Source organism: Lonchura striata, chromosome 13 (genome assembly GCF_050655825.1).
Source record: "Lonchura striata isolate lonStrDom1 chromosome 13, ASM5065582v1, whole genome shotgun sequence".
Classification (NCBI taxonomy): Eukaryota; Metazoa; Chordata; class Aves; order Passeriformes; family Estrildidae; genus Lonchura; species Lonchura striata.
The window spans coordinates 6,552,484-6,576,998 of NC_140715.1; the positions used below are offsets into that span (position 1 = coordinate 6,552,484).

At 39.5% G+C, this 24,515-nt stretch overlaps 1 protein-coding gene across 3 annotated transcripts; it reads left to right on the forward strand.

Moving 5' to 3' along the window:
- Positions 1–166: 166 nt before the first annotated feature.
- On the forward strand, positions 167–22,715 carry PANK3 (pantothenate kinase 3). Of its 3 annotated transcripts, none has more exons than XM_021528614.4 (7): positions 167–326; positions 9,039–9,391; positions 10,219–10,472; positions 10,580–10,756; positions 12,646–12,769; positions 14,961–15,086; positions 16,431–22,715. In XM_021528614.4, the coding sequence occupies exons 1-7, from the start codon at positions 299–301 to the stop codon at positions 16,479–16,481; spliced, it is 1,113 nt and encodes a 370-aa protein (XP_021384289.1). In that variant the 5' UTR covers positions 167–298; the 3' UTR covers positions 16,482–22,715. The 3 variants fall into 3 exon arrangements, with proteins under 3 accessions (XP_021384289.1, XP_021384288.1, XP_085447307.1); XM_021528613.4 differs by having other exon boundaries at positions 290–430; XM_085591181.1 differs by lacking the exon at positions 167–326 and adding an exon at positions 528–579.
- The last annotated feature ends 1,800 nt before the right edge of the window (positions 22,716–24,515 follow it).

Here is a 24,515-nt window from a genome sequence, read left to right on the forward strand (position 1 = left end):
GCTGCCGCTCGGCTCCGTCCGCTCGGCGCCCCGCCGGCGGAGCGCGGCCGCCCCGCCCCGTCTCCCCGCCCCAGCCCGAGCGCCGATGCCGCCGCTGGAGCGGCCCCTGCCCGGGCCGCGGGCGTAGCGGCGGGCGCGGCCAGCGCCGCTCCCCCGGAGGCGGGCGCCCGGCGGGCGAGCAGCATCAGGAGAGCGAGGCCCGGCCCCGCGGAGCCGCCGCCGCCGCTGCCCGCCCCATCAGGCGAGCGGCAGGAGACCCGCCCCGGCCGGCAGCGAGCCGGGCCGCCGCCGCAGCGCCATGAAGATCAAGGATGCCAAGAAGCCGTGTAAGGCCGGGCCGGGGGAGGCGGCGCGGGGGGCGCGGGGCTGCGCGGCGGGCGGTGCCCATCCATGGATCCCGGAGATGCCCGCAGAGACGCGTCTCGCTCCTGTGCGTCCCTCTGAGGGAGGGGTCGGGGTTCAGGTGATCCTCAGTGCTGGCGGCGGAAGGACTAGAATAGAAAGTGATATAATCAGTTTCTTGGGGATGGGCGCTGTGTTTGATGAACCACTTCGCCACTGTGCTGAACATCTGCGCAGGTGGCTGCAGTTCCTACAGTTTTGTTTTTAAGGGCTAATCAACTTCTAATTCCTTTTAGAATATCTACTAATATTTGGCTATAACTCGTTAAAATGCTCTGATTGCTCCCCTTTAATAATCACAGCTGAAATGATATTTCTTGCTATGTGTTATTCTGGAGTGCCATGTTTGTCTTGGAGAGTGCAAACGTGATTCAGACTCAGGTGAATATAAACAAAATGTCTTAAGATTACAGCTACTTATTGGAAAGAAGGTTTGGGTTGAATGTGGTTAATCTAAATGCAGTTGATGTGTTCTCACTGTAACAGATGCACAGCTGTGCAAGACAACACACCTGTCAAGCTCATACAGGTGTGCTTTAGCTGAAAGGGATGCAGGTTTTGCTCCACTGAGTTTAGCATCTTCTTCTTTGCTATAATACTTAATGACTTATTTTCAGGATGAGTTACTGTATAGTAACTCATTTGCTAGTCCCAAATTTGGCTAGGCTAGGATGGATGGCTAGGCCTCGTGTGGTTCATACAGCATGACTGGCTAGTGAACAGCATGGAACTAAGACAGGATATGGGAAGTTGATGTTTTAAATTTATTTTTTGAGCAGCCCAAGAGGAAGAAAATCACCAAACACATACTGAACACAGGAAGTATTAGCATAGCTCTAGAAATATCTGTAAAGGCTTTGAAAGTACGTTGTTTCCTGTGGTCTGGTGGGAAAACCCTAAATATGTATCTTGTATCACACAACTAACCATCACCTCTTGTTAGTGTCAGTGCCTGGAAATTGCTGAATTGACTGTAATGATGTTTATGCAGAGTAAAGTTCAGGCAACATTCTTTTCCCCTGGTATAATATTAAGAAATCTGATCAAGACAGCAGTAGCTGGCTGTAAAAGGTTATAGTGGTTTGATAATTGGAATGGGGAGACTATGTCTGCTCCTGCTGTATAAAACTGCTAATTTCAGGACTGTCTCTGCTGGACCTCAAAGCCTTTGTTTTCTATAGTGGTGGATTTAAGCCTCATGGTTAAAGAACAGTGCAAATGTTTTAACTGCCCAAATATGCTGCAGTTGTAGTTATACTCTTACAGTTCTTGAATTTGAACTTTGATGTTGGTTTCATGATGGGAATTAGAAACAGTTGGAACTCCTGCAGAAGTAGGAGGGTCAGGATACAGTGTCAAACTAAGTTATTTCTTCTTGACTCTTGAACACACTTTGGAGCTGGTGGCTTTTTAAAAGATAATAGCACAGAGTTTCTTAGGCAGTGAACTTTAGACTCAGTCTGCTGATTTCTCTCATGGTTAATCACACTGAGAGAGCAGCTGAAAGTTTGAAGAGGACCAGGACCACAGAAGCCCTGAAGATGGAAATTGATGTTCAAGGTCTCTGGTCAGTTTGGCTTAAATGCTCCCTTGGATGTGAAAGCTGAGTTGGGCTCACAATACCACTTTTAGACTGTTTACAAATCATTTGGCTAAGACAATTGTAGACACTTTACAGCACAATTGCTGAGTGTACATTTCTTAGACCGAGTGAGTACCTAATCATCTGTGATGGAGCCAGATGTGGTCCTGGGGAAAAATGGATAATGGTTACTTAAGAACCTGCAGAGTAGAATTGAGCAGATTGCTTTAGTCTACCTGTGCTTATATCTGTGATGTTTAGCATCAGGAAAGAAGGCCTGATTGCAGTGGCTGGCATGAGAGAGGTGAGGGTAAAATAGAAACACCAAATCATTTCAGAGCTCCTGATCTGGGTACACTGCCTAGACATACTTGTGTGGTCCTCCCTTCCAGATCTTCACCTGACTAGTGCTGTCACTTATTTGACGGAGTAAAAACTGTGAGAAACACAGCAGAATTTATGGAACGTGGCTTCTGAGATTGGCTGTCTTGAAAGAGGCTAGTAAAGAGCTATTTAAATCTCATCTGCAGGTGATGAGAGGAGTCAAGCATTTTAAAGGAAGATAAGAGAAATTCACATGAGGAAAACTTTGTACTAAGTCAGTGTCGCAGTGGAAGCTGGAGAGGTTGTGGAGTCTCCATTGTAGGAGGATTCTTGAAAAACTTCTGAGGCCTCGAAGTGTTGACTGTCCAAAGCTGTAGCTGACCTCATCTGGTGCTGGCAGTTTTCCTGCTGGTGTAAGAGAGGTCATACCAGATGACCTCCAGAGGAGCCTTCCAAGCAGCAGTTGCGTGATAGCTCTTCTGAGGAAGTGCCCATGAGGAAGAAGGGCTGGCAATTTTCAAGGACATTTCCAAAGGTTCTTTGTGGGATAAGATGATAAATGTGAGAGCAGCAAGTGTTGCAGAATTCTGCTGTGTGGGATCTGCCCAAAGGGAAGAGAGCAGGAGCTCATTCAGAGCTGTGCATGTTGGCGGGGGAAGGCGAGAGCGCTGTGCCAGCATGCTGCTCTCTCCAGGGCAGCTGGAGCCTTTCCTCTTGGCTCTGGAGTGTGACCCAGTGCTGAAAGAAAGGCAGAGACTTGGAGTACTTGATACACTGTGTATGTTACTTTTTGCAGTTTGTTCCTTTTGATTGTTTATTGAAAATGGTTTGAGAACAAGTGCTTGCATTTCCCTTGAGGTGAATTGAGACACACTAATATATGAAAGTACATTGCAGAGATTTGCAAAATCCTGCATCAGTATAAAGGAAAGATGAAAATTTCAAGTCTATTTTCTCCAGTGTGGTTCTATGGAAGCATGTAATCATTGTGGACACATGGAGGATTAGTGTAGTAAAATTGATAAAAAAAATCCATTTGGATTGATGGAGGATCTTTTATAAATAGATGGATTTTTTTCCCATGTAATTTGCTTCATAGTTTTTTGATATCCTAGCATTTTCTTATTAGTCCTTGAAAGCTGATTATTAGCCCATAGCAGATCCTACAGGCTCTCACCTGATTGCAGTTGAAAAATGTATTTCAAATAATGGATTAATATTGCCAAGAACAGTGTATACTAAAAGTGTTACACAAAGTGCATCTTTGAGTGTTAAATTATGCCTCTGCATTCTGTATCTCACCATAATAGCACCTATCCCCAAAGACACCGCTGCTGAAATGTCAACAAAATTACCAGAATGAGCAAAGAGGGAGAAGCTGAAAGCAGTGATATTTTGTCCTGTATTAAGCTTTATGTGGTGCCCATTTGTAGGAAGTGATGAAGCCCATGAAGAGCAGTTACTGTAATTGCCCATTACCACCTGTCCTCCCACTGTGAATGGGGCTGTTCTGGAGCGTGATTAGAGGTGGCTGAGTGGGAGTTTGCAGAGTGTGATGGAGTTTTCCCACAAGGAAAATGGGAGGATGTGCCAGGGTGTGTCAGATACATTTAGTTTGCATTTCAGTTCTGTCCAGCCCAAATGTATTTCCAGTTGGACTTGGGATATTTGAAGCACAAACCTGTTACACAACTTGTTAAGGAGAGAAAGTCTCCAGTGTCTCAAGCACTAAGGACACTTAAGTACAGTTTTGCTCTGTAGAGGCTCGTAGGCCATGTAGGTTGGTGTTCATGGGCACAGCAAAGGTATTTTGCTGCCCAGCCCTCAGGTTGATCCCATTTAATTTAGCAAGTCAGCAAGCTTTGCTGTGTTTTCCCTTAACTTGTCCCATAGCTCACATTAGCTGCCTTAGCCCCCACAGCTGATTTAGCTGTTAAAATTTGCCATCAGGTTGAACTTCACTGCATGCTGATGTTTTAGGGAAATGCTGGAAGTATGAGAATGGATGCACATGCACAGAAGAAAATGCATTTGGAGAAACTGCAAAATGCATTTAGTTGATGTATTTATAAACACTAACTGTGTAATAGTTCAGTATAACTTTTAAATAGTTGTTTGCCTTGTCCATATTCAGATAAGAATGAGATCAAGGTTAGTTTTGATATCAAAGGCTGTGTACTGAGCTGAATTAGGTACATTTTGGGCATCAGAGCTGATAATACTGCTTACTTTCATAAAGAACTGTTGCAGTGCTGGCAGAAGTAAGTTTAAGTTTTTGCAGATTTCATTATGATTTTCCTTTGTTGTATTTTAAGGTGGTATAGCATCATGAACTTTGGCACCCTTTGGCAGTTGTTCCCCAAGCCGTGTTTTTACTTGGAGTGCAACAGTCTTATTTCTTAATAATGCATGACCTTTCTTACAGAGATGACACAAAATGTGGTAGGCTGTTCTTTGCTGTCACTGACAGCTGTGAATTTATTTTTTTTCCCATGGTGCCAAGCTCCCAGCTTGAATTAGGAGTTAGCTACTCTTCTTTGAAGATTGATTCTTGTTAATTTATACAAGATTGACCCAGAGTGTTTCTTTATCTTACAGGGAAAATGAAGAATTTCAAAGGTGTTTGTGTTTCAAATATGTCATTACATTCATAGGAAAGAGGTTAACAGGAATCTGTTTCCCATTTTTTAAAAGCAAAATACAAATAGAACATTAAATTGAGGAATCTTAGGCTTGACTGAATAAGGGGGAGTAGTTAAGTCTTTGAGTGAAGAACCCTGAAGAACCCATGGAAAAGAAAACAGCAGCCTTTGTGCTTGCATTGGCATAAACAAGACATGTACTGTAATTATTTCATTTGGCATGTAAAGACCTTATATGATAAGATATAAGTAACCTTAAGACTGCTGCCAGTGATTGTACAGCACAAACTTGAGAAGTGCAGACACAAGGGAATGAGGCTTCTCTGTGTATCTCTAAAGTTGATGAAGGTTTAAATAACAAGCAACAGCCACACCAGCGTGGGTTTTCTTACTCAGCAGAACTGCTCCACCATTACATGACCACAGCACTCTTCCCTTGCGGGAAGTACTTTTCTAATTGCAGGAAGCAGCTCTAGGGAATCCTTTTAAAGATCATGTTTGTTTTCTGGGTTTGTTTTTTTTTTTTGTTTTTTTTTAAATTCTGAACAGGTTGCCCCTCAGAGCTGTCTTCACAGCATGTACTGAGCAATCTGTTACAATAGTAAGGGCTTCTGGTTGCTGTATCTAGGTAGAGACCACAGTGGCTTCTGGCAGAGCTGGGGAGTGAAAGAAAATCTGGATTTGTAATTAAGGAGGCTGTATGTTATGGTACTCCACTTGGTGTCCTGAAGATAGTTAATTTGGTGTGAAGTATCTCATTAAACACCATATGGGTTTTGACTTCCCAGTTAGTGTTCTACTTCAAGTATCTGTCTCTTCTTGGATAGTAAAGATCTATATTTTGTGTATTCTTAAGCAGAACCTGGCCTGACTTTCTAAAAGCAGAATGTGTGTTTTTGAGAGTTTTATGTAGTTTATGCAAGGCATGGGCTTGTTAAATAAAAAGTTGGATTCTTTTCGTTTTTTCAAACTGTTGCTGACCACTGCAGAGAGGAGTTGAACTTTGAAAAGTTGGGCCCTGGATTTGTTCTGTGAATAGCAGTTAAATTCTCAGCAAGGAATATCTCTGAGCTGTGCATGACTTTTTGTGGAATATTCCTGGGAATAACAATAAGAGGAAGAGCTGAAAAAAATCTTTTAATTATCTAATCCCCACAGAGCTGTGGAAAAAAGACCAATTTTAGTGCAGAGGAATTGACTCTCCTTATGGATTGAAGCTGTGGAAAGATGGTTACAGTTGTGCAAGTCTTCAAACCTAGATTCTGCAGACCTGTAAGCTTGAAAAAAAGGTTGTGTAATTGGCACTGGCCTCATCCAGACATGCTTCTGTAAATGTGACTGCTGAAAGGATCAAGCTGATATCTGGGGCTGTTTTTTCCTAAGGGTTTTGCTGCTGGCATTCCGTTCCTAAATCTCTCAAGAGAAGCATGGCCCACAAATATAAGTGTAAAAATACCTTTTGTAGAGTCATTTATGTATCTCTGCATCCAGATATGATGGGTCCCGAGCCACGATCTACCCTAAGAAACCTGTAGCAGTAAGAGGAAGTTTCTTGAGGTTTCCGTGTTGTGTCCATGTACAGTTACATTCAAATTCGGTAGAATTTGAATTCAGTGTATTTCTATTATTTAAGGACAGCTCAGGCATGGATAAATCTTGCATCCTTACAATCCCAGCTGCTTGTGCCCTTGCCATTTGTGTGTACATAGATCCCCTTCTGTGTTTGGAAGACAAAATGGCTTTCATTTTCCTGGCTGCACCTGTAATAAAATCCATATCAATCAATTAAGAGTGGCTTGCATGCACAAGAATCCTTGTGTAACACCTTCTTGTTGGTATAAGGACTAAGTTAACAGTACGTGGGCCCAGTTGCTTGTCAGAACTCCTCCACCTTCCAAATGACACTTGAGCAATGTACTTGTCAGCCAAATCATGACAAATTTTCATTAGTAAAATGTAAAACTTCCTGGGGTTTGTCACAGGTGAAAACTGGCCTATTTCTTCAGTTTCAAAGTCTGTACATGGCTGTTAAGATCACTCAGTTAACCCAGAAAACTGATCTTGTACGGCATGAACCCATTTTTCAGCATAATATGTGTTCTCATTTAAATTATGGAGTAAAGGTACAGTTCAGCTATTCTTGTTTTTACTTGGTGTACAAGATCCATAAACCTTAAGACTTACAGAGGCGTGACTAATGCTGTGTTTGCAAAAGCTTTTTGCATCATTTAACATGGGATGGAGTGGATCTTCTGGCAAACAAGCATGACTTGCACCAAATCACCCTTAAACTCATCACATGAACTTTCAGCTGTTCCTCCTTTCCTGTTTTGGAGGACAAGATCCCAGTTATTCACTGGGCCTGCTGAACAGGAAGAATCCAGATAGTGCTTGGGTTGGAGTGTATTAGTTAAATTCTGCATGGCTTGGGTTGACTCCTACAGGCATATTCTGCTCTGCTGGGTGAACCAAATGCCCTTCTTCAGTTTTGTTCTTCATGGCAAGAGGTTGAAACTTGGTCAGATCACTTAAATCCTCAGCTAATTGTGGTCAAACAGTAAGATGACAAAATTTCTTGTGTCTGGAGTCTCAGGGTGAAGAAGGCTGGCATGCAATCACAAACTCAATTCATGTGTCTCTTTATGCTTAGTCTTATGCATAGCCCTCAGTTTTATGGAAAAGATACCAGGTTTATAGAACTTCTTCATTTCCACTTCAAGCTAGATTTTACTCACAGAATTTACCTTTGTATTTAAGTATAGTTTTTCAAAGTAAGATAACCAACTAAAATTTTTTTGTTAATGTCTGACAATATTCTCTTGATGCCCATTTCTGAAAGTTGAGGCATCATTGAAATTTCATTTCTTAACTTTAGCACTCAATAAATGAATACACACAGCCAGCCTTGCCTAAATGCATTACAATATTTTGGTAGGTCATTCTTCTCAAGCACAGATCCCACTGGTAATGTAAATACAGTGTAATTGCATTTTGCTCATGATAAGCATATTAACATCTTTCTGGTTTTGTTCCTGAGTTTCATGCTTCTGTAAGCTATAAATTACATTTGAAGAGATAAATTGGAATACTAAAAAAGAAAAAGAGGAGGCAAAACCAAGTAAGTTATAGTGTCATCTATGAAATAGAATATGAGCTTCCTAGCTGGATATCCAGGATCTTTGTCTGAGAAATGACAGTGGGAAAACTCTCAGTTGAAGATGTTGACTTTGCTGTAGGGTTTCTAAGTATCTATTTCACTGCACTTTGTTAAGAATATTTATTGATACAGGCATATTCAAATTTTGGTCCTGCATGTCATAGACAAAATCCCTTCTAGGAACTGCAGCCAACCCACATAAAAGACAAAGGCAAAGCACTTGTGGTTTAGTGTTGTTATTTTGTAGTACAGAAATTCCCCCTTCCTAGCCAAGGTACCAAAAAAAAAAAGACAAGAAACTAAAAAAATGGAACCTAAATTCAGTAATATTAATTTTCTCTTTGCTTGCACTTTTTAATAGGACATTTTGTTATCCCTTTAACTTCAAGAGATAGAAATTTGGCATCTTAACTGTGTCAATTTTTAAAGTGCATGCATAAAGCTTTCCTCTCAACAACCACATTATGTGAGGCACTGTTAGAGGAGGAGCACCTGGGCTGCCCCTGTTGTCAGCTGTAATGTGTAACCTGTTTTCTTTAAGCATGCACGCAGTCTTTGTGCTGAACTACATCAGAGCTGTTATTTTAGAAGTGAAGGTTATTTTAATCCTTTGGTCTCAATAAAAAAAAAAAAGTGGTTACATTTTGTTTAGAAGTTGGTCTGAAAGACAGGGTGTAGTTTGGGAGTTTTTAGTTGAGCTTTCTGAGCACCTTATAGCATTTAAATGTGTGGAGTTGCTCATTTTTCCATTTTTACATGAGGCCAGAGAGGCATTTAAAGTCAGGTAATTGAAGTGAGCACTAGTTCTTTTTTCCTGTGAGGTTTGTTGGTAATGTCTGTCTTGTTGAAAAGTACAACCCAGTCAGTCTTATCTCCGTGTGTGCTTTGTCCTCTTCAACAAACCTAACAGCTCATTCTTGTATCTTCCCAGCTTTCCCATGGTTTGGCATGGACATTGGGGGAACGTTGGTCAAACTTGCCTATTTTGAACCTATTGACATCACTGCAGAGGAGGAGCAGGAGGAGGTGGAAAGCCTGAAGAGCATCCGCAAATACCTGACTTCCAATGTCGCCTACGGATCCACTGGCATTCGGGATGTCCACCTGGAGCTGAAAGACTTAACCCTTTTTGCTCGAAGAGGAAACTTGCACTTTATTCGGTTCCCAACTCATGATTTGCCTACCTTTATCCAAATGGGAAGAAATAAAAACTTCTCAACACTACACACGGTGCTCTGTGCCACTGGTGGTGGTGCCTACAAGTTCGAGGAAGACTTTCGCACAGTAGGTAGCCTGGCTTGCCTCTGCCTGAAGCTGATGCTAAAAGCATTGCTGCTGATGGGTTAAAATTACTTGAGCTTTGAAAAACTGGAGAGCTCTAATATTTTGTAGTACTAATTGTACTAACTAATTAGTTACAGCCTTCCTGGAAAGCACCAGTTAATCGTCTTTCTGCTTTGTGAGAGAACTGCAGCTTAAATATCGCGTACAGAACTATGAGCTGTAGAGAGCCTTGAGCCCTGCAGAATTTCTGACCTGTGGTTTTCCTGTGATCCTTGGAGTGTTAATGAAGTTGCAAGGCTAGTTAGTACGATGCCATTGAGTTTTTTATATGCTGATATCCTAGAAATTACTGTTTTGACTTGTAAGATGGGGGAGGAATCCAACAAACCTTGAACAGATTTTCTGATGTGAGTTCCACCAAGCTGACACACAGTGGGGCCTCTAGGGTATTTGATGACCTTTTTATTAATTTAAATTAATGAAAAATGTTGTTAATTTTTCAATGGAGAAATGTCTTAGTATCTCAAAAGTGGTCTTTGAGCTTACCAAAGCAGATACTTTTACTGAGTCTTTATTCTTGATTCTGAGATCTAGATTTACACTCAGATTAACTTGCTAGTTTAAGTTTATGTATTCAGAATTTAGATCTAAATTCTTTGTTGGCTTTATAGTGGCATTGAAATTCCTGAATTAGTCACGTGAGATAGCTTCTTAAAGTTGGGCTACAAATACGCTACTACTGACTACAAATATAGTCATGAATTTGTAGCACATTTGTGCAATGTTAGAACATGTTGCCAGAGTCTTTTTTTTCTTTCTTAACACAGATTGGAAACCTCCAGCTGCACAAACTGGATGAGCTTGACTGCCTTGTCAAAGGCTTATTGTACATAGACTCTGTCAGCTTCAATGGCCAGGCAGAGTGCTATTATTTTGAAAATGCCTCGGATCCCGAGAGATGCCAAAAGATGCCTTTTAACCTGGATGATCCATACCCATTGCTGGTTGTTAACATTGGTTCAGGAGTCAGTATTTTATCAGTCCATTCCAAAGACAACTATAAAAGAGTAACTGGAACAAGGTAATTTACAAATCAATGTTGGGGTTGTTACTCTATGGGGCAGTGACACAAGGATCTTTCATGTGATGAAATGCTGTTTGAAAGCAACTGGTTTTCTCTGTCCTTAGTCTAGGTGGAGGGACCTTTCTTGGGTTATGCAGTTTGCTGACAGGCTGTGAAAGTTTTGAAGAAGCTCTGGAAATGGCATCCAAAGGAGACAGCACACACGCTGACAAGCTGGTTCGGGATATTTATGGTGGGGACTATGAAAGATTTGGTTTACCAGGATGGGCTGTAGCATCCAGGTAAGCAGGAGTCTCTTTGTGGGTTCTTCTGTTGGTTTGTGGAGCTTCAAAAACAAGACTTAAACTATTCATGCAGAAAGAACTGCTTTTTAGCAAGGTTTTATTGTAGTCAAGTTACATTTTTATCCTAAAAGTATGTATCCTCAGCTTTCCTGCTGATTTAAAGCCATGTGCAAGTGCAGGTGCCTGCTAGGTCAATATTGAAGAAACCTCCTGAGGTATTTCATGTACAGATTTGTGTGAGTCAGAGGGAACATGAGGTCATTGCAGGAACAGAGTGCAGAGGTGGTGTGCTGTAACCCAGCAGGCACTTAAACACTACACAGCCACTCAGAAACTCCCTCCAGTGAGATGGGGGAGAGAACTGGGAGGAAAAAATAAAATTGGTGGGTTGAGATAAAGAGTGTTTAACAGGACAGAAATGGAACAGAACAGAATGGTCTCCTCCCAACTCCTTGTGCACCCCCATTGTGCTCACTGGTGGGGTTGCAGTGAGGAGCAGAAAAAGCCTTGACTGCTCAGCAATAACAAAAGCATTCCTGTGTTATCAACAGTTTCCAGCACAAATCCAAAACACAGCTCCATAGTAGCTACAATGAAGAGAATCAACCATCCCAGCTAAAACCAGCAGACAGCTACTAGGAAGACAATTAACTTTGTCCCAGTCAAAACCAGTACAAGAGAGGAAAAAAAGAAAAAGTACCAATTTCTTTTTGATTGCCTACAGTCTTTTAGTAAAGGGAAGGTGAGGGGAGATGGCTTTTGTGTTGCTGTGGAGCAATTCCTGTTTTTTTTTTGGAAACGTGGTTGTCACAGACACTTGATGTAATGTTTTAACTACTTTTCTCACTGATGATGGCTGTTGAACACAAATAGTTTGCACTATAAGAATGTCATTGTCATCAACAGAGGACTTGTGTCACAGCTGCACACATTAATTCCACTGAGGAATATTATTGATGATATTACAGCTTCCTACCCTTACAAAAAATAAGAGAAATAAACTCTGCAAGCAAAACTATTATGTACATAAGAGTGTTCATTAAATCTTTGCTGTTATTCCATAGGGAGTAATAATTCATGGCAACTTAATTGTTCTCTCTCTCCAGCCACCCAAGTCCAAGCCTCTTAAGAGCCCATGTGCTGAGAGGTTTTAATATGTGTGAACTTTACACTTCAGTCAATAACATTTTAACTTGCTTTATGTTGGTACTTTCTGTTCTCATTTGCTTTTTAAGATCCTTAAGAGCTTTAATGGCTTTTTGAGTTTTAGAATAACAGGTATTCTTGCTCTCCAAACAGACTTAAATCTGTTAGTTAGGCACAGAGTCCTTGGTGGTGAAATATCACGCCTAGCTATGGATTCTTGTATTTGCTTTTCTGCTGTGCATGGAAAGGGAAGTGCCCTTCTGATCCAGAACTCTTCATTTGTGTAACCTAAATTGCATTCTGTCACTGTTCATTTTGTTTCAGAGGGTTGTGTTCCATCATAAAATCATTCAATTCATGGTTTTCTTCTACTTTGAGAATAGAAGAATGTATAGGTATTTGTGAGGAAGCAAGCATGAGAAGTGGAGGATTTACCAATCAAACAGTGACTTAATTTACAGTGACTAGATTTTCAGAGTAGCCTTCTGTGAAGAATAAAACTGTTTTAGTGTAGGTGGTTCTTCATGTAAGTCAGCAATCTGAACAAAAATAATTTGCTGGGGGGCTGTTATTGTAACACAATTGACTGTTTCCTGTATTTAATATAGACTTAAAATGCAAGTTCCTCAAAGAGGAAACATGAGACACAGGTTTTGTTGCAGCATTAAAAAATCCATTCTGAAATTATTTCAAATGCACATGAATAACTTTGTAACTCATAGCCATTTCTGCTGTTCTAGTTTTGGGAATATGATCTACAAAGAGAAGAGGGAGTCTGTCAGTAAAGAAGATCTTGCTAGAGCCATACTGGTCACCATCACCAATAACATTGGCTCTATTGCCCGGATGTGTGCAGTAAATGAGGTAAAACCTGACAAGGAAATGATCTATCTACAGCTTTGTTGTTTGTCTTCACATGAAATGACTGCTGAAATGGTGTATAATTTTAAACCTGTTAATACATTCTCAAATGAAATTAAATTCATGGAGCTTTGAATTGAGCCTGCAGTGCCCCTGTTTTAGCAAGAAAATTTCAAGTCCTTCATCACAACATCCTGTGCTTGCCTGCAGGCATCAGGCTCCATTCTTTAACAAAGCTCCTCATCAGGTACCCTCCTCTTTGACAAAGATATCCTTGTCCCACTTCTCCAGACACAGTCAAAATATTCTGAAGCATTTCCTAGTACTTTAACCACAGAACAGTTAGGGTTGCAAAGGGCTCCTGGAGGTTATGTAGTCCAACTCCCCAGCCAAGGCAGGGTCACCTAGGGAATGCATCCAGCCCTGAGACGTGGACTCTGTGCTTGGAGGTTTCAAAATAGATGACTTGAGCAACTGCAGTATATAAGCTGTTGAAAGTCCTGCTTTAAGCAGTGCATAATCATAGCCTCCAGCAGTTTCTCCAAGCTGAAACTATCCTCTGATCAAAGCCTTGTTTCTAGATAAACATTATTGTTAACTTTTTCTAGCTCTTGAGACTTTAAAATTGCCTTGACACCTCTCATCTTGCTGGTTGATACAGAGAAGGTTTCCTGCCATCTCCTTCTTCTCAAAGTTTAAAAAAAAATCCAGTATGTGTTCAGGATTAGTGTGGACAGCCAAGAAGCTGTGGAAGAATACTGAATTTAGGCATAGAAGACGTGAGTGTCTGAGCAGCAGGGATTTCTTCCTTCATTGTCAACAAACTTGGGATAAAATACGTTTAGTAACAGCTTTCTTGGAGACTATGGGTAACTGAATTTAGAGTTCTGCTTAAAATCTTTGCATGTAATTGTCTCAGAAGTACCAACAGCCCTGTTAGCTGCAGTACTCCTCCTTTTGCTTAGGAGCCAGATTACTTACTTACATTTTCTAGTTTTAATATTGTAACTTCTCCCTCAGTTTCATTATCTTTCTCTCATGTCTGTCTTGGAGAAGGAAGGTAATTTTGTGAGTGTTAGTTTTGTCTTTTTGGTTTATGGCAAAGTTTAATAAGAGTTAAAATGAAGGTGAAGTTGAAAGTACATTCTGTATGTCTCAGGCAAATTATGCAATTTATATTTAAGGGTGGGAGTAATTGAGGACAAATCAGAACTTGTAAACTTCACAAACTGCCTTTATTCCAAGGAGTTTTTGGTCTAATTCCAGCTATGTCACAGAACTACAAACCATAAGAAATAACTAATAGGGATACACAAAGTAGTACCTTGAAGTGATGTCTAAAGATGAAATAAATGTAATTATTTTGACTTCCTGCAGAATTACGTTTTTGTGTCTTAACTGTGTCTGCTTTGTCTTCACTGGGGACTAATCAAGGTGCTTAAAAACCAGTTGCTTATTAAACATTTGACTACAGGTCATATTAGTTATTGTAATAACTTTGAAAAGATCATTTATTTAATGCAATTAAGTGCTTTTTAAAGCATTGTGCTAAGGACTAACACAATTACATTTTCTTTGGTTCTTCCTCTCGGGTTGTTAAACCAATGTTTAATGTTTTGCTTAGTGCTTGATTTACTTCAGTTAATGGGGAATATTAAGTGATTTTCACTTTTTTTACACTGGACTTGATTAAAATTCACAGCTCACTTTAGTATTCAAGTACTCTTAGTCTGGTGTCAGGCTGAGGTGTACTGGGGGCTGAGGATGAAAGGAACATCTGTCATGTCTTACTGCCTTCGGCTTCTTTACAGTGCTGCCTTGTTGCATATGGATCAAGCAGCATTGTACAGGGCTATGAAGGCATTGAGTCTTCTCTACCAAACAGAAGTAGCTTTCATTTCATTTCTTTCTTAGCTGGGTTTTTTCTTTGGTGTGATTGTTGAAAATGCTCACTTAATTTGAAACACAAATGCTACTTGTCCTTTAATTCTCGAGGGTTGCACCATTTTTCCTTTTCCCCAAGTATGCCGTGTTTTAAATTTTGGAACCATGTTTTAATTGTGGGTTGTTTGGTGTTTTTGTGGTTTTTTTTCCTTGCTCTAGACAGTGTTCTTTTCATAGCTTAATTTTTCAAAGCTGTGTTAAACAGTGAAAAGACTTAATCCTTTGCTGGTTTTCTTTTTTTATTATTTAGAAAATAAACAGAGTTGTGTTTGTTGGCAACTTTCTGCGTGTGAATACTTTGTCAATGAAGCTTCTTGCATATGCACTGGATTACTGGTCAAAAGGTCAGCTGAAGGCCTTGTTCCTAGAACATGAGGTATGCTGTGGCTCATTTATCTGTGTGTACTGTTTCACCATAAATCAGAAATGCCTCTATTGAGTAGCTCTCATGTGTGATATCCTGAGGCACCAAGTGCTCAGTAAATATTAGAAATAAGAGGAGGTTTGTCTTGCTGAATTGGTTCTCTGGGAACAGTTTTCTGCCAGGGAAGTACTTCAGTCACTTTGGGGTGTCTCAGTTCATGCTGTGGGTCTCTGGAGAGGGACAAGAAAATGTTAAACAAGAAAATGCTAAGGGTCAGCAGTTTTCCTTGTGTTTGGGTGGAAACAACAGTAAGTACTGTGTTTCAAAGAGTGCAGCAATGTAAAGCTTGGTCCTTTGAAACACTTCCATTGTTCTCAGCTGAGCTTGAGCAATATCTTGAAAGTCGAGACTGCTTTGACAAGGCCTGTTTTCATTCCACAACAGACCCCTCAGAGCTGCTGTAGGGATTTTATGCTTTGGGAATAGCCTGCTTTTGGGCAGCTTCTGCCATCTGGATCAGTATGCAGTGCTGAGACACAGTATGCAGCACTTTGACCTGTGTTGGTTAAAATACAAGCAATCAGTATTAATTACAGGTGCAACAATTGCTGACTTGTAGTTTCTGGCCAGTGGGTTGGGAATTTTTGTCCTCAGTTTCTGGTTCTGAAAATATTACAGCATTCCATCTGTTACCTTCAGTTGATTTTCACAACTCTTGTCCCAAGACTGACGGTCTGACCGGATGGCCACAGTAATAGTGGAATGGTTCCTTGTTAGTTCTGCCGTCTTCAGATTTTCCTTGAGTAAATTTTAAACTCTTACATTTGCTCAAGTGTGTATTCTAAACATTTGAATACTTCTTAGTTATAGGGAGAGGAAGATTTCACTCCACAGGGGAAAAATAATTAAACAGGAGAATGTGGTTCTTTGCATGCAGGTAAACAGTCCAAAAGTGTGATATGTGGATAGTTCAAGGAATTTTTCACTTTTACTTTGGGAATAATGTTGCTATGGGTATTGAAAACTTTTTCACAAGCAAAAGATGCAGCTTCTCTAGGAAGAAAAAACCAAACCTGATTTCCATGCTTTAGGAGTCACTGAAACCTATCTGAGAGGTCCTGCAGTGTATGGTGAGGCTTGGCAGGAAACCTCCTAGAGTCAAGCTAGAGATAAGGAGGATAAAATGTTTGTTTCACAAAGCCTTAAATAAGTACTGTGAAATATTTTATATTAAAAGTGTATAGTGTTGTTTCTGCAGCACTGATCTATCAGATGGTTGTTGTCACTAAAATGTGATTACTGCAAAATTTAATACCCTACTTAAACTTGATTTTTTTTTTTTTCTTTTTTATACAGGGGTACTTTGGAGCTGTTGGTGCTCTGCTTGGGCTACCAAATTTCAGTTGAAATACCAGATGTCACTACACTGAACTATTTTCCACCTGAATGACACTTGTTTATGTCGATGGGAATTAAATCTGGGGAGGGGAGAAGAAAAAAGCTGATTTTCTGTAACTCTTTTTTAAGAAGTGATTAAGCTACTGAGTATTGCTGTTGTAAGGAATGGGGTTTCACTCTGCTGGGCATTGGCAAGTGAACTGTTTGTGGCTATTATTTATGTTCTTTGGTACGTGTAGCCAGTAGTGAACTTCTAATATGCAATACATCCTCTGAAAACAACTTTCCAGAAATTCCAGAAGAAGGAATGCCAGACCCTTTAGTGCTCAGGATGCAAATATTGCAGGTTTATTCCCAAGGCTTTAGGCCCATCAGTTTATATATAGAATTGATGACTGGAAAATTATTTTCATTAGTTATACTCTTAGTATGAGCACAAGTTTTACGTGTGCTTACAGAAAACAAAACACAGCAAGGTACTATTGACAAGATGAGTAAACAATTGCTTCCTGCACTAAACATTGTAATTATTTTATTTTTATGTGTCATGGAAATAATATTAATGCTTTAATTTCCAGTGGGAAAATAGAAATGCAAAGAATCAGCCAAAGCAGCAGATTAAACAGTTGATATTTTGAAGGTTTCATGAAGATACTCACCTTGATCTATTGGAAAATTCAGCTGGTATTTTGGGAAGATTCCTCTGTCTTTGGCTGGATTTGGAAAAGAGTTCAGTGATTAATGAAGGCAGGTTTTGGGGGGAAGACTTAATTTTTTTTCTATTTTTTGAGGGCGTGACTTCCAAAATGCCTACTGGATTATCTTTTTTTTTTTTTTTCTTCATAAGTTCTGCCATCATGAATCATCATTTGTAAAGGTACCATAAAGCCTGAGAGAACTGAAGAAATTTATATAATAGATTATTTATGGGACCTCATAATTCTTGTGCTTTGGCTTATTTTTGTAGAGGTTTGGAGAAATTTTTGCTCTGTCCTACTGATTTGAAATTGTGGTTTCCCTTTAATTTTGTAAGGGTTGATTAAAATTCAAGCAGATGTTGAAGTTGAAAGGTTACTTTTGGATTTGGAAGTTTGTTTTTGGAAGTTGAGGACAGCATCAGAGTTTGTATTGCAGCAGCAAATGGACCAATATTTAATGCACTTGCAATATGGAACCATTCATCAAATTGTGGCCTTGGGATAAAATCCATACTCTGGAACTGATTTTTGGGGTTTTCTGTAGATTTTTAAAATTTACAGTTGTGATTATTACAAGAACTTTAGTCCTGAAGCCAGGGTATGAGATCTTAATCTTACAGGACTATTATGCAGTCAGTAGCTATATGAATTTTTGTGGACTAAATTTTGTGATATTTTCCTGTTAAATTTATTTCCTGTAAGTGCATGAGAGGCAGCCAGACTCAACCACCTTCATATCTTGGGGTTTAAGGTTTTTAAAACTGATTGCTCAAGTATTCCACAGCATGGCTATGTTGTATTTACAGATACATTCCCCTTGTGTTAGAAACCCCTGTGCTATTTTCAGTCTTTCTCAAAAGTCAAAGCCCCAAAGTAACATGTTAGCTTTTTGCTTTTAAAATTTTCTGTGGTCCTTTAAGAGTACAGTACCTTAGAGTAGGCAACTCATTAAGTGCAATGCTAATCACAAATGCAGTTCCATTTATTGTTGCTTTTCTTGGTACTTGTACTACATTTCCATTGTGCTTGCTTTGATGTTTCACTATAGACATAAACAACTAAAAATTACACTCACAGTTCAGCTGATCTAATACTAAATCAGAGCACTTCAGAAAATAAGTGAATACAGTTTTTCTAGAATGTCTTTATAAATGCTGTAAACTGTTCCTTTTGAGTTAGGATTGACTATCAGAAATAATCTTTATTTGGTTATAAAACTGTGTAAAAAACTTAATTTTCTGAATGTTCTGACAGCCTGCTGAAAATTTTGCAAACTAACTGCATATTTTACTTGCAAAGGGTACTTTAGGAGACCTACTACAGCTCCAGTAGAAACAGTTCCTTTAGTCCATGTTTATTGCTACTTAATTTGTGATACTCAGAGTCTTCTTGAAGCAGTAGTTAGAAGCTACTTGTATATTTTACCAAAAGCACATATAGAAGATGATTACCTAATACATAGTTCATGAAACCAGTTGAAGTTGATGTTACCTAACATACATTTTTTTAAGTAAACTGTACAGAATTACAAAATAAGCAAATGGAGTAATTCTTGAATAGCTGTACTGTATAGAAACTACTGTGAGAATCAAAAAGTATGCCCTACCTCTGTTTTATTTCCCTTGAGCTTCTAAAAAAATTGGCCTCCTTTTGCTAATTTTATCAGCACAATTGTTACTTCATTACAAGAGCAACCACAGCAGTTGTAAAGCCCAAGGGTCCTGTGTTTAAGCCACATCTTTGGGTTTCATCTCATTTTCTGTCAGATTAGAACTTGTTACTAGAGTCTCCAAACATGACCCTACCACCAGGAGAAATGATAGGCATCACAAATAGTTGCAAGATAAGCCTTAATGTATTTTCTTCTAAATTCTCTTGTAAACAGGTTGAAAATGCTTCTTTCTTTTATGTGAGTCACTGAAGTAAGTTGCTTTTTCCTGATATATTCTGGTTTTACTTCCACCCTTGCCATTTCTTTTCCTCAGAGCTAATTGGCTGAAGCAGCTTCAGGGTGAATTGATTCAGTGTGATGTATTACAGTAGAGAAAATTTGGGGTTTTCTCAGGATTACTGTTGTATTCTCAAGTGGAACCACTTTCTAGAGGAAAGTTGTGTGATAGTTCTTGAAAATAATATGTAAGAACCCATTTTGAATGTGTAATCGTTTGCAGCTCAGTCAGCCATGCGAGTGCCTTTTTTTTCATAGAATGCCAGTTTTATGGTACTGGGGACTTTATCCATGAGGTTTCCTAACCAATGTACTTACCAGAAAATGGCAGGTAATTTTACTGGCCATGGAGATGATCCCTTTAATCCAGTGCAACAAGAGATATCAGGAAAAAATCATCAGGTTTCTGGCTTCCTATCCCTGTTGCCATTAGTCTTGGGGTAAAGATTTTGCATTTCTTGGTCTTATCCCTCCAGCTTGGTCCTTTCAAGTATTATGCACAGTTTTATTGTATCATTATCTCCCTAAAAATCATGCAAGTTTATAATGAGATAAGTACTGTTTATTTCTGGGTAGAGAAGTTCAATCTTAGGTGAAGTTATTCCAACCTATTAAACATAACCACTTTGACCTTTCTAAGTCTGCTTGGGTAATTGCAGTTTGAATGAAAGAACTCTTAGAATACATCTTGAATATTTAACAGGCCGGAATTAAAACATCCTCAGTGTTCTTTACTGAACTGAGCAGAGGTTTAAATACAAACAATTTTTCTTTTTTTTTAGTAAAGTCTGGATATATTTAGGAGTTCAGAGAGAAGCTGCAGTGATGCACCCTGTGTCTTAGCTTGCTCAAGATTTTCAAAGTGTGTTCAGGTGTCTGCCCTGCCTTTTGAAGAGGTTTAACTCCCTCAAGCACCTGTGTGATTCTGCCAACAGGTGCTCATAATTGAGAGTTACAGGGTGGAAAGAAGAGAGACAAACCACATTGTCCCACTTCACCTCAGGTGTATATTCTAAAGCTCTGGCTTCTCCTGATTGATTATCTGCTCCTTCAGTGGTACAGTGACATTCCTGTTTGCACTTGAGTTGGTAGTGTAGCTGCAAGGTGCCTTTAAGGGCTGTAATAATTTTTTTCTCTACCCAGTATAGGTTTTCAGGAAACACCTGCTTCCAGAGCTGTTAAAATAACTTCTAATTTCTCAGTATTTCCAAATAGCAATGGGGTTTTAAGCTAATTGAAGGGTCTTTTATCTAAAGTAGATCTCTGCTAGATAAAGACTAGATGGTGTCCTACACACTGAGTCAGTAATTTTCATTAATGAACAAATTTGCAGTCAGCCTATTTTTAAATATCACTTTCATTGTGAATATGCTGGATACCACTGTAATCCTGAGGAAGCAGCGACTTCAGAGCAGAGGTGAAGGTCAGGGTGGTTCTGTTGAGCTAGATCTGGTCAGTTCTGGTTATAACAAGACTAATTCTTTCCCTTGTCACTTTTTTTTATGTAGGCTTAAAAACCATGTAATATGTAACAGTTTTTCCGAGGTTAAAAAGTGAACAAACATCTGTGGGTCAGGCTGGAAGTGTTTGAGCAAGGCCTGTAGGTCCCAATGCAGAGTTGGGGACAGAGTTTCTCTTTGGGTGTGGTAATTTTTTCACTTCCTTTTAATGCACAGTCAGAGCTGGTGGGTTTCATAATCATTGTGAGTAAAATGGGAGAATTTATTCCTCAGACATGACCAGGGGAAGTTAAAAAAATTGCATTTTCACATTGTAGAAGGATAATTCCTCCTTAAAGTTCTTTAAAGTTTTACTGATGTATTCCAAAGTACATCACCAGTATTTTGTCAACTGTGGTAAAATTAGTAATTCTCTAAGTTTAACAAAAGTCTACAAATAAGCCTGTTTTACTGGTTTCATTTACATCACCCATCGAAAGCATATTAAGTATTCTTAAAAACACACTTGTGAAAACATCTCAGATGATGCTGTAATATGTCTGTAATTATTAATGTGCTAATGGAATATGTTTGAGCAATCTCAGTTTGCATAACTGAGTGTCAAATCCTGCTCACTCTGTAGTTACTTTAGTAAGTCATTCTTTTAAAATAATGAGCAAGATTTGGCCTCAAGCTCTTCTGCCTGGGGAACACAGTAATGCTACTTTGCATATTCCTGCTGGTGCTAAATCATTTGTTGAAAATAAAGATTCTAAATAGAAATTGTAAATAAAATATTTATGGCCTGGTCTTTTTGACAGACTTAAATTTTATCATTTGCCAATACTTTTTGGCCTTATTTTGAGTTTCCCTTTTGGGTTTGGTTTTTTTTTGACTGTGTGGATTGTGTGTGTTAATGTGGCAAGTCATTGGCAGGTGTGGCTTCCTGTGCTGCTTTGTGTGAGGCCCGTGGCACGTCAGGAAACAGGTGGGTTTTCAATGCTGGATTTCCATGTTACCCTTCATCTCGTTTTGTTACTGAGCCTTTTGCACAAATCGTGGCAAGTACAACACAATTGGCATTTGTTCTCTGCTAAAACTTCCAAGAATGTCAGCCACTACTGTAAGTGTTTGGGAAAGCTGTTAAAAAGTCAGAAATACCCATTTAAAGTAATTTTAAAATCTAAATGTGCTAATTACTGTCGCCTATAAAATGAACTGGAATATAGTGTGCTGGTTGCTAAACTTTGCTATAAATTGCTGACATTTCACAATTCACATTTCTGGAATCAGTTTAAGAAATTGTAAATACAAGCTTTGAGAGGAGGTATATTAGTTTCAGATTATGCATTATGAAAGACTAGTGAATTAGTATTTTGAAACATTAAATTACACCTAGAACATGAAAATTAATGTGTTTGTGTTAGGGTATAGAGGGCTTTAGATAACCTGCACTTTACATTCTTGAGTTTTGGCATTTTAACAAAGAAACATGTCATTTTCCATTTATTGTCTCATCATATGCAGGCCTCATAATCACCAGATGCTATCTTCAAATATTTGTTTTAGTTAGCAAAACAGAGAGGCAAATTTGTAACTTGTAAACCCTGGTATGATGGAAGTTCTCTGAAGAGCCATTTGGTTAAGTTGCCTTATTCTATTACATTGCACTCATGGTATGTCTCTGCTTTTTTGTTTACTGTTCAGACACTGAAGATGTGATGTAAAAATATGTGCTACAAATTTTTCATCATAAATTATACCATTAATACCTTTGTGTCACCTGTTAAACAGCTCTTGTAAATGATGCCTTTATGCCATCTGTAATACAGCTCTTGTAAATTGTTTAAATTATTTTTCTTTTTATAGAATCTCATTATTGAATGTACAGATTAGATCCCTTGAATATGTCACTGAGTAATTTGATTTGGGCCCAAATATGGACAATGCTGTAATTCATCCCATCAAAACTGTAAATAATTCTTTACTGCTTGTTTGCATGAGTGAAGTTTGGATTTCATTTGCTTTGTCATAAACCAACTCCTCTGTCATGGGCCTACTTTTTACAGTTTATTTTCCTGGTTTTATTGTCATTTGTTCTGTACGAATGTTGAAACAGTACTTTGTCTTTTCCTAATAAATAATTTGAGATTGTTCATTGTTGGTCTGCATTTGTGGGTTTTGTGGGAGGGATTTCTGGGTGTGTTCCTTTCTTTTGGCATCGTACATTTCTGAAACATTTGATACTGGGGGTTGTTGCAGAAGATCTTTAACTAAAGCCACGTGACTGCTGTGGTTTCTTGCCCTTTTCTTCCTCTAATAAGCTGATAATGCAGAGCTCTTGGATTCAGGTGCTGTTTGCAGAAACACTGGATGTGCTAAATTCGTTTGCAGTTGAAGAATGAAGTGTTCTGGAAGCACTGTAAGTTTTCCCCTTCCAAATCCACTTGGGAGCACCTGCTGCTCCCTGCACATGGATGGGGAGCTCAGTGTTGGGTTTTACTGAATAAAACACTTGATGTGCAAAGTGCAGACCACTATATAAACTACTGCTCTCTTGGAATTGCCCTTTGCTTATGTTTTGAAATGTCAAATTTTGTCATCCTGAGGTTGTCCTAACTGGATCCCACAGGGCAGGAAGTTGAGAGCAGGGAAGTTGAGAGCAAGTCAGTCTAACTTGTGACAAGCTTGCTGTGTCAGAGATGGTCCTTCAGGGTTCTCTGCAAATATTTTAGTCATCCAAACCACAAAGCTTTGCTTTAAACTGCCAGAAATGAAAATTCCTTTCTGTGTTGAATCTCCAATGAGGTCTGCACCACAGTGATGTTTTTAGGGGAACACAAATTCTTTACAAGTTTAGGACATTCTGATTTGTTCAGTATGCTTTTTTAACACAGAAATACCTCGTGGAAGGAATTGCAGTAGCCTTTTGTGGAAGCGGGTTTGCATTTCACTTGGGGTCCTTAACTGCTTCTGGTGCAGCCCGTGTGCAAGCTGAAGGGATAGGCTAACTTTAAGCTTCATTTGCTTCTCTGATTTTAAGTAGTTTGTATGAAACAAGTGACTTCCTCTTATTGTAAGACTGTTCAAGCCAGCTGTATTTTAATTTTTGTTGGACTCAAGAAATGCAAATCTCTAATTTAATAATACTTGTAACTTCCCTATTTTTAGAAATAAAGATTAAAAATTAAGTTAGCCCTTAAATCCTGGAGTAGAACGCCCTTCTCTAAAGGCCCGTCTATCTACAGGTGTTCAATAAGTATATCCACTTTGTCCCATTTTGGGGTACAGTACAGAAGTGTCAGGAAGTACCAGGGTTGGCTCTGCTGTGCTGTTCCCAGGCTGGAGGGGGCAGGCAAATGTCAACCAAAATCTACAGATTTGTGGGTGCTTGTCAGCTTGGAGAGTCTGTACTCACTGGTGTATTCTCCCTTTCCTGCAGGGGCTGTGTTAAATGGATCAAAGGCTGAGTCTTTCATGACCCAGATGTGTCCAGATATGTAAATTACTGCCTCTACCAAAATCTGTTCATGCACTTTCTATATCCCTGGGTTTGGGCTGGTTTGTGGAGAGTTACTGATACCATTTGATAGCAGACAATAAAACTTCCCAGGAAAATTCCCTTGTAGGGTGCACAAGGGTTTTCAGCAGTAATTGAGGAAAAGGCATTTCTTTTCAGGTCCCTGCTGGAGAGCTGCACAGGGTGTGGGCAGTGCTGAGCTGCTGCTTTGGACCCCCCCAGACACCTCCCTCCCTGCTTTCCACCCAGTTTCTCTTTGTCCCCTGGTTAAGCAGAGACTTCAGGGAAGGATTTCCCCTCCATGAAAGGCACATTGCTGAGCTGCTGGTGTGCACAAACACCTGGGAGCAGAGCACAGAAGGATAAGGGGAAAAGTACAACCCAGAGCACCACTGAAGCCCCCACATGCTTTGTAAGTCGATACCAGGGGAATTGCAA

Coding starts and splice junctions, on each gene's coding strand:
- PANK3 (XM_021528613.4), top strand. CDS start 391: ATGGATCCCGGAGATGCCCGCAGAGACGCGTCTCGCTCCT. Junction 12,770..14,960: donor GGATGTGTGCAGTAAATGAG/GTAAAACCTGAC, acceptor TTTATTATTTAG/AAAATAAACAGAGTTGTGTT. Junction 15,087..16,430: donor CCTTGTTCCTAGAACATGAG/GTATGCTGTGGC, acceptor TTTTTTATACAG/GGGTACTTTGGAGCTGTTGG.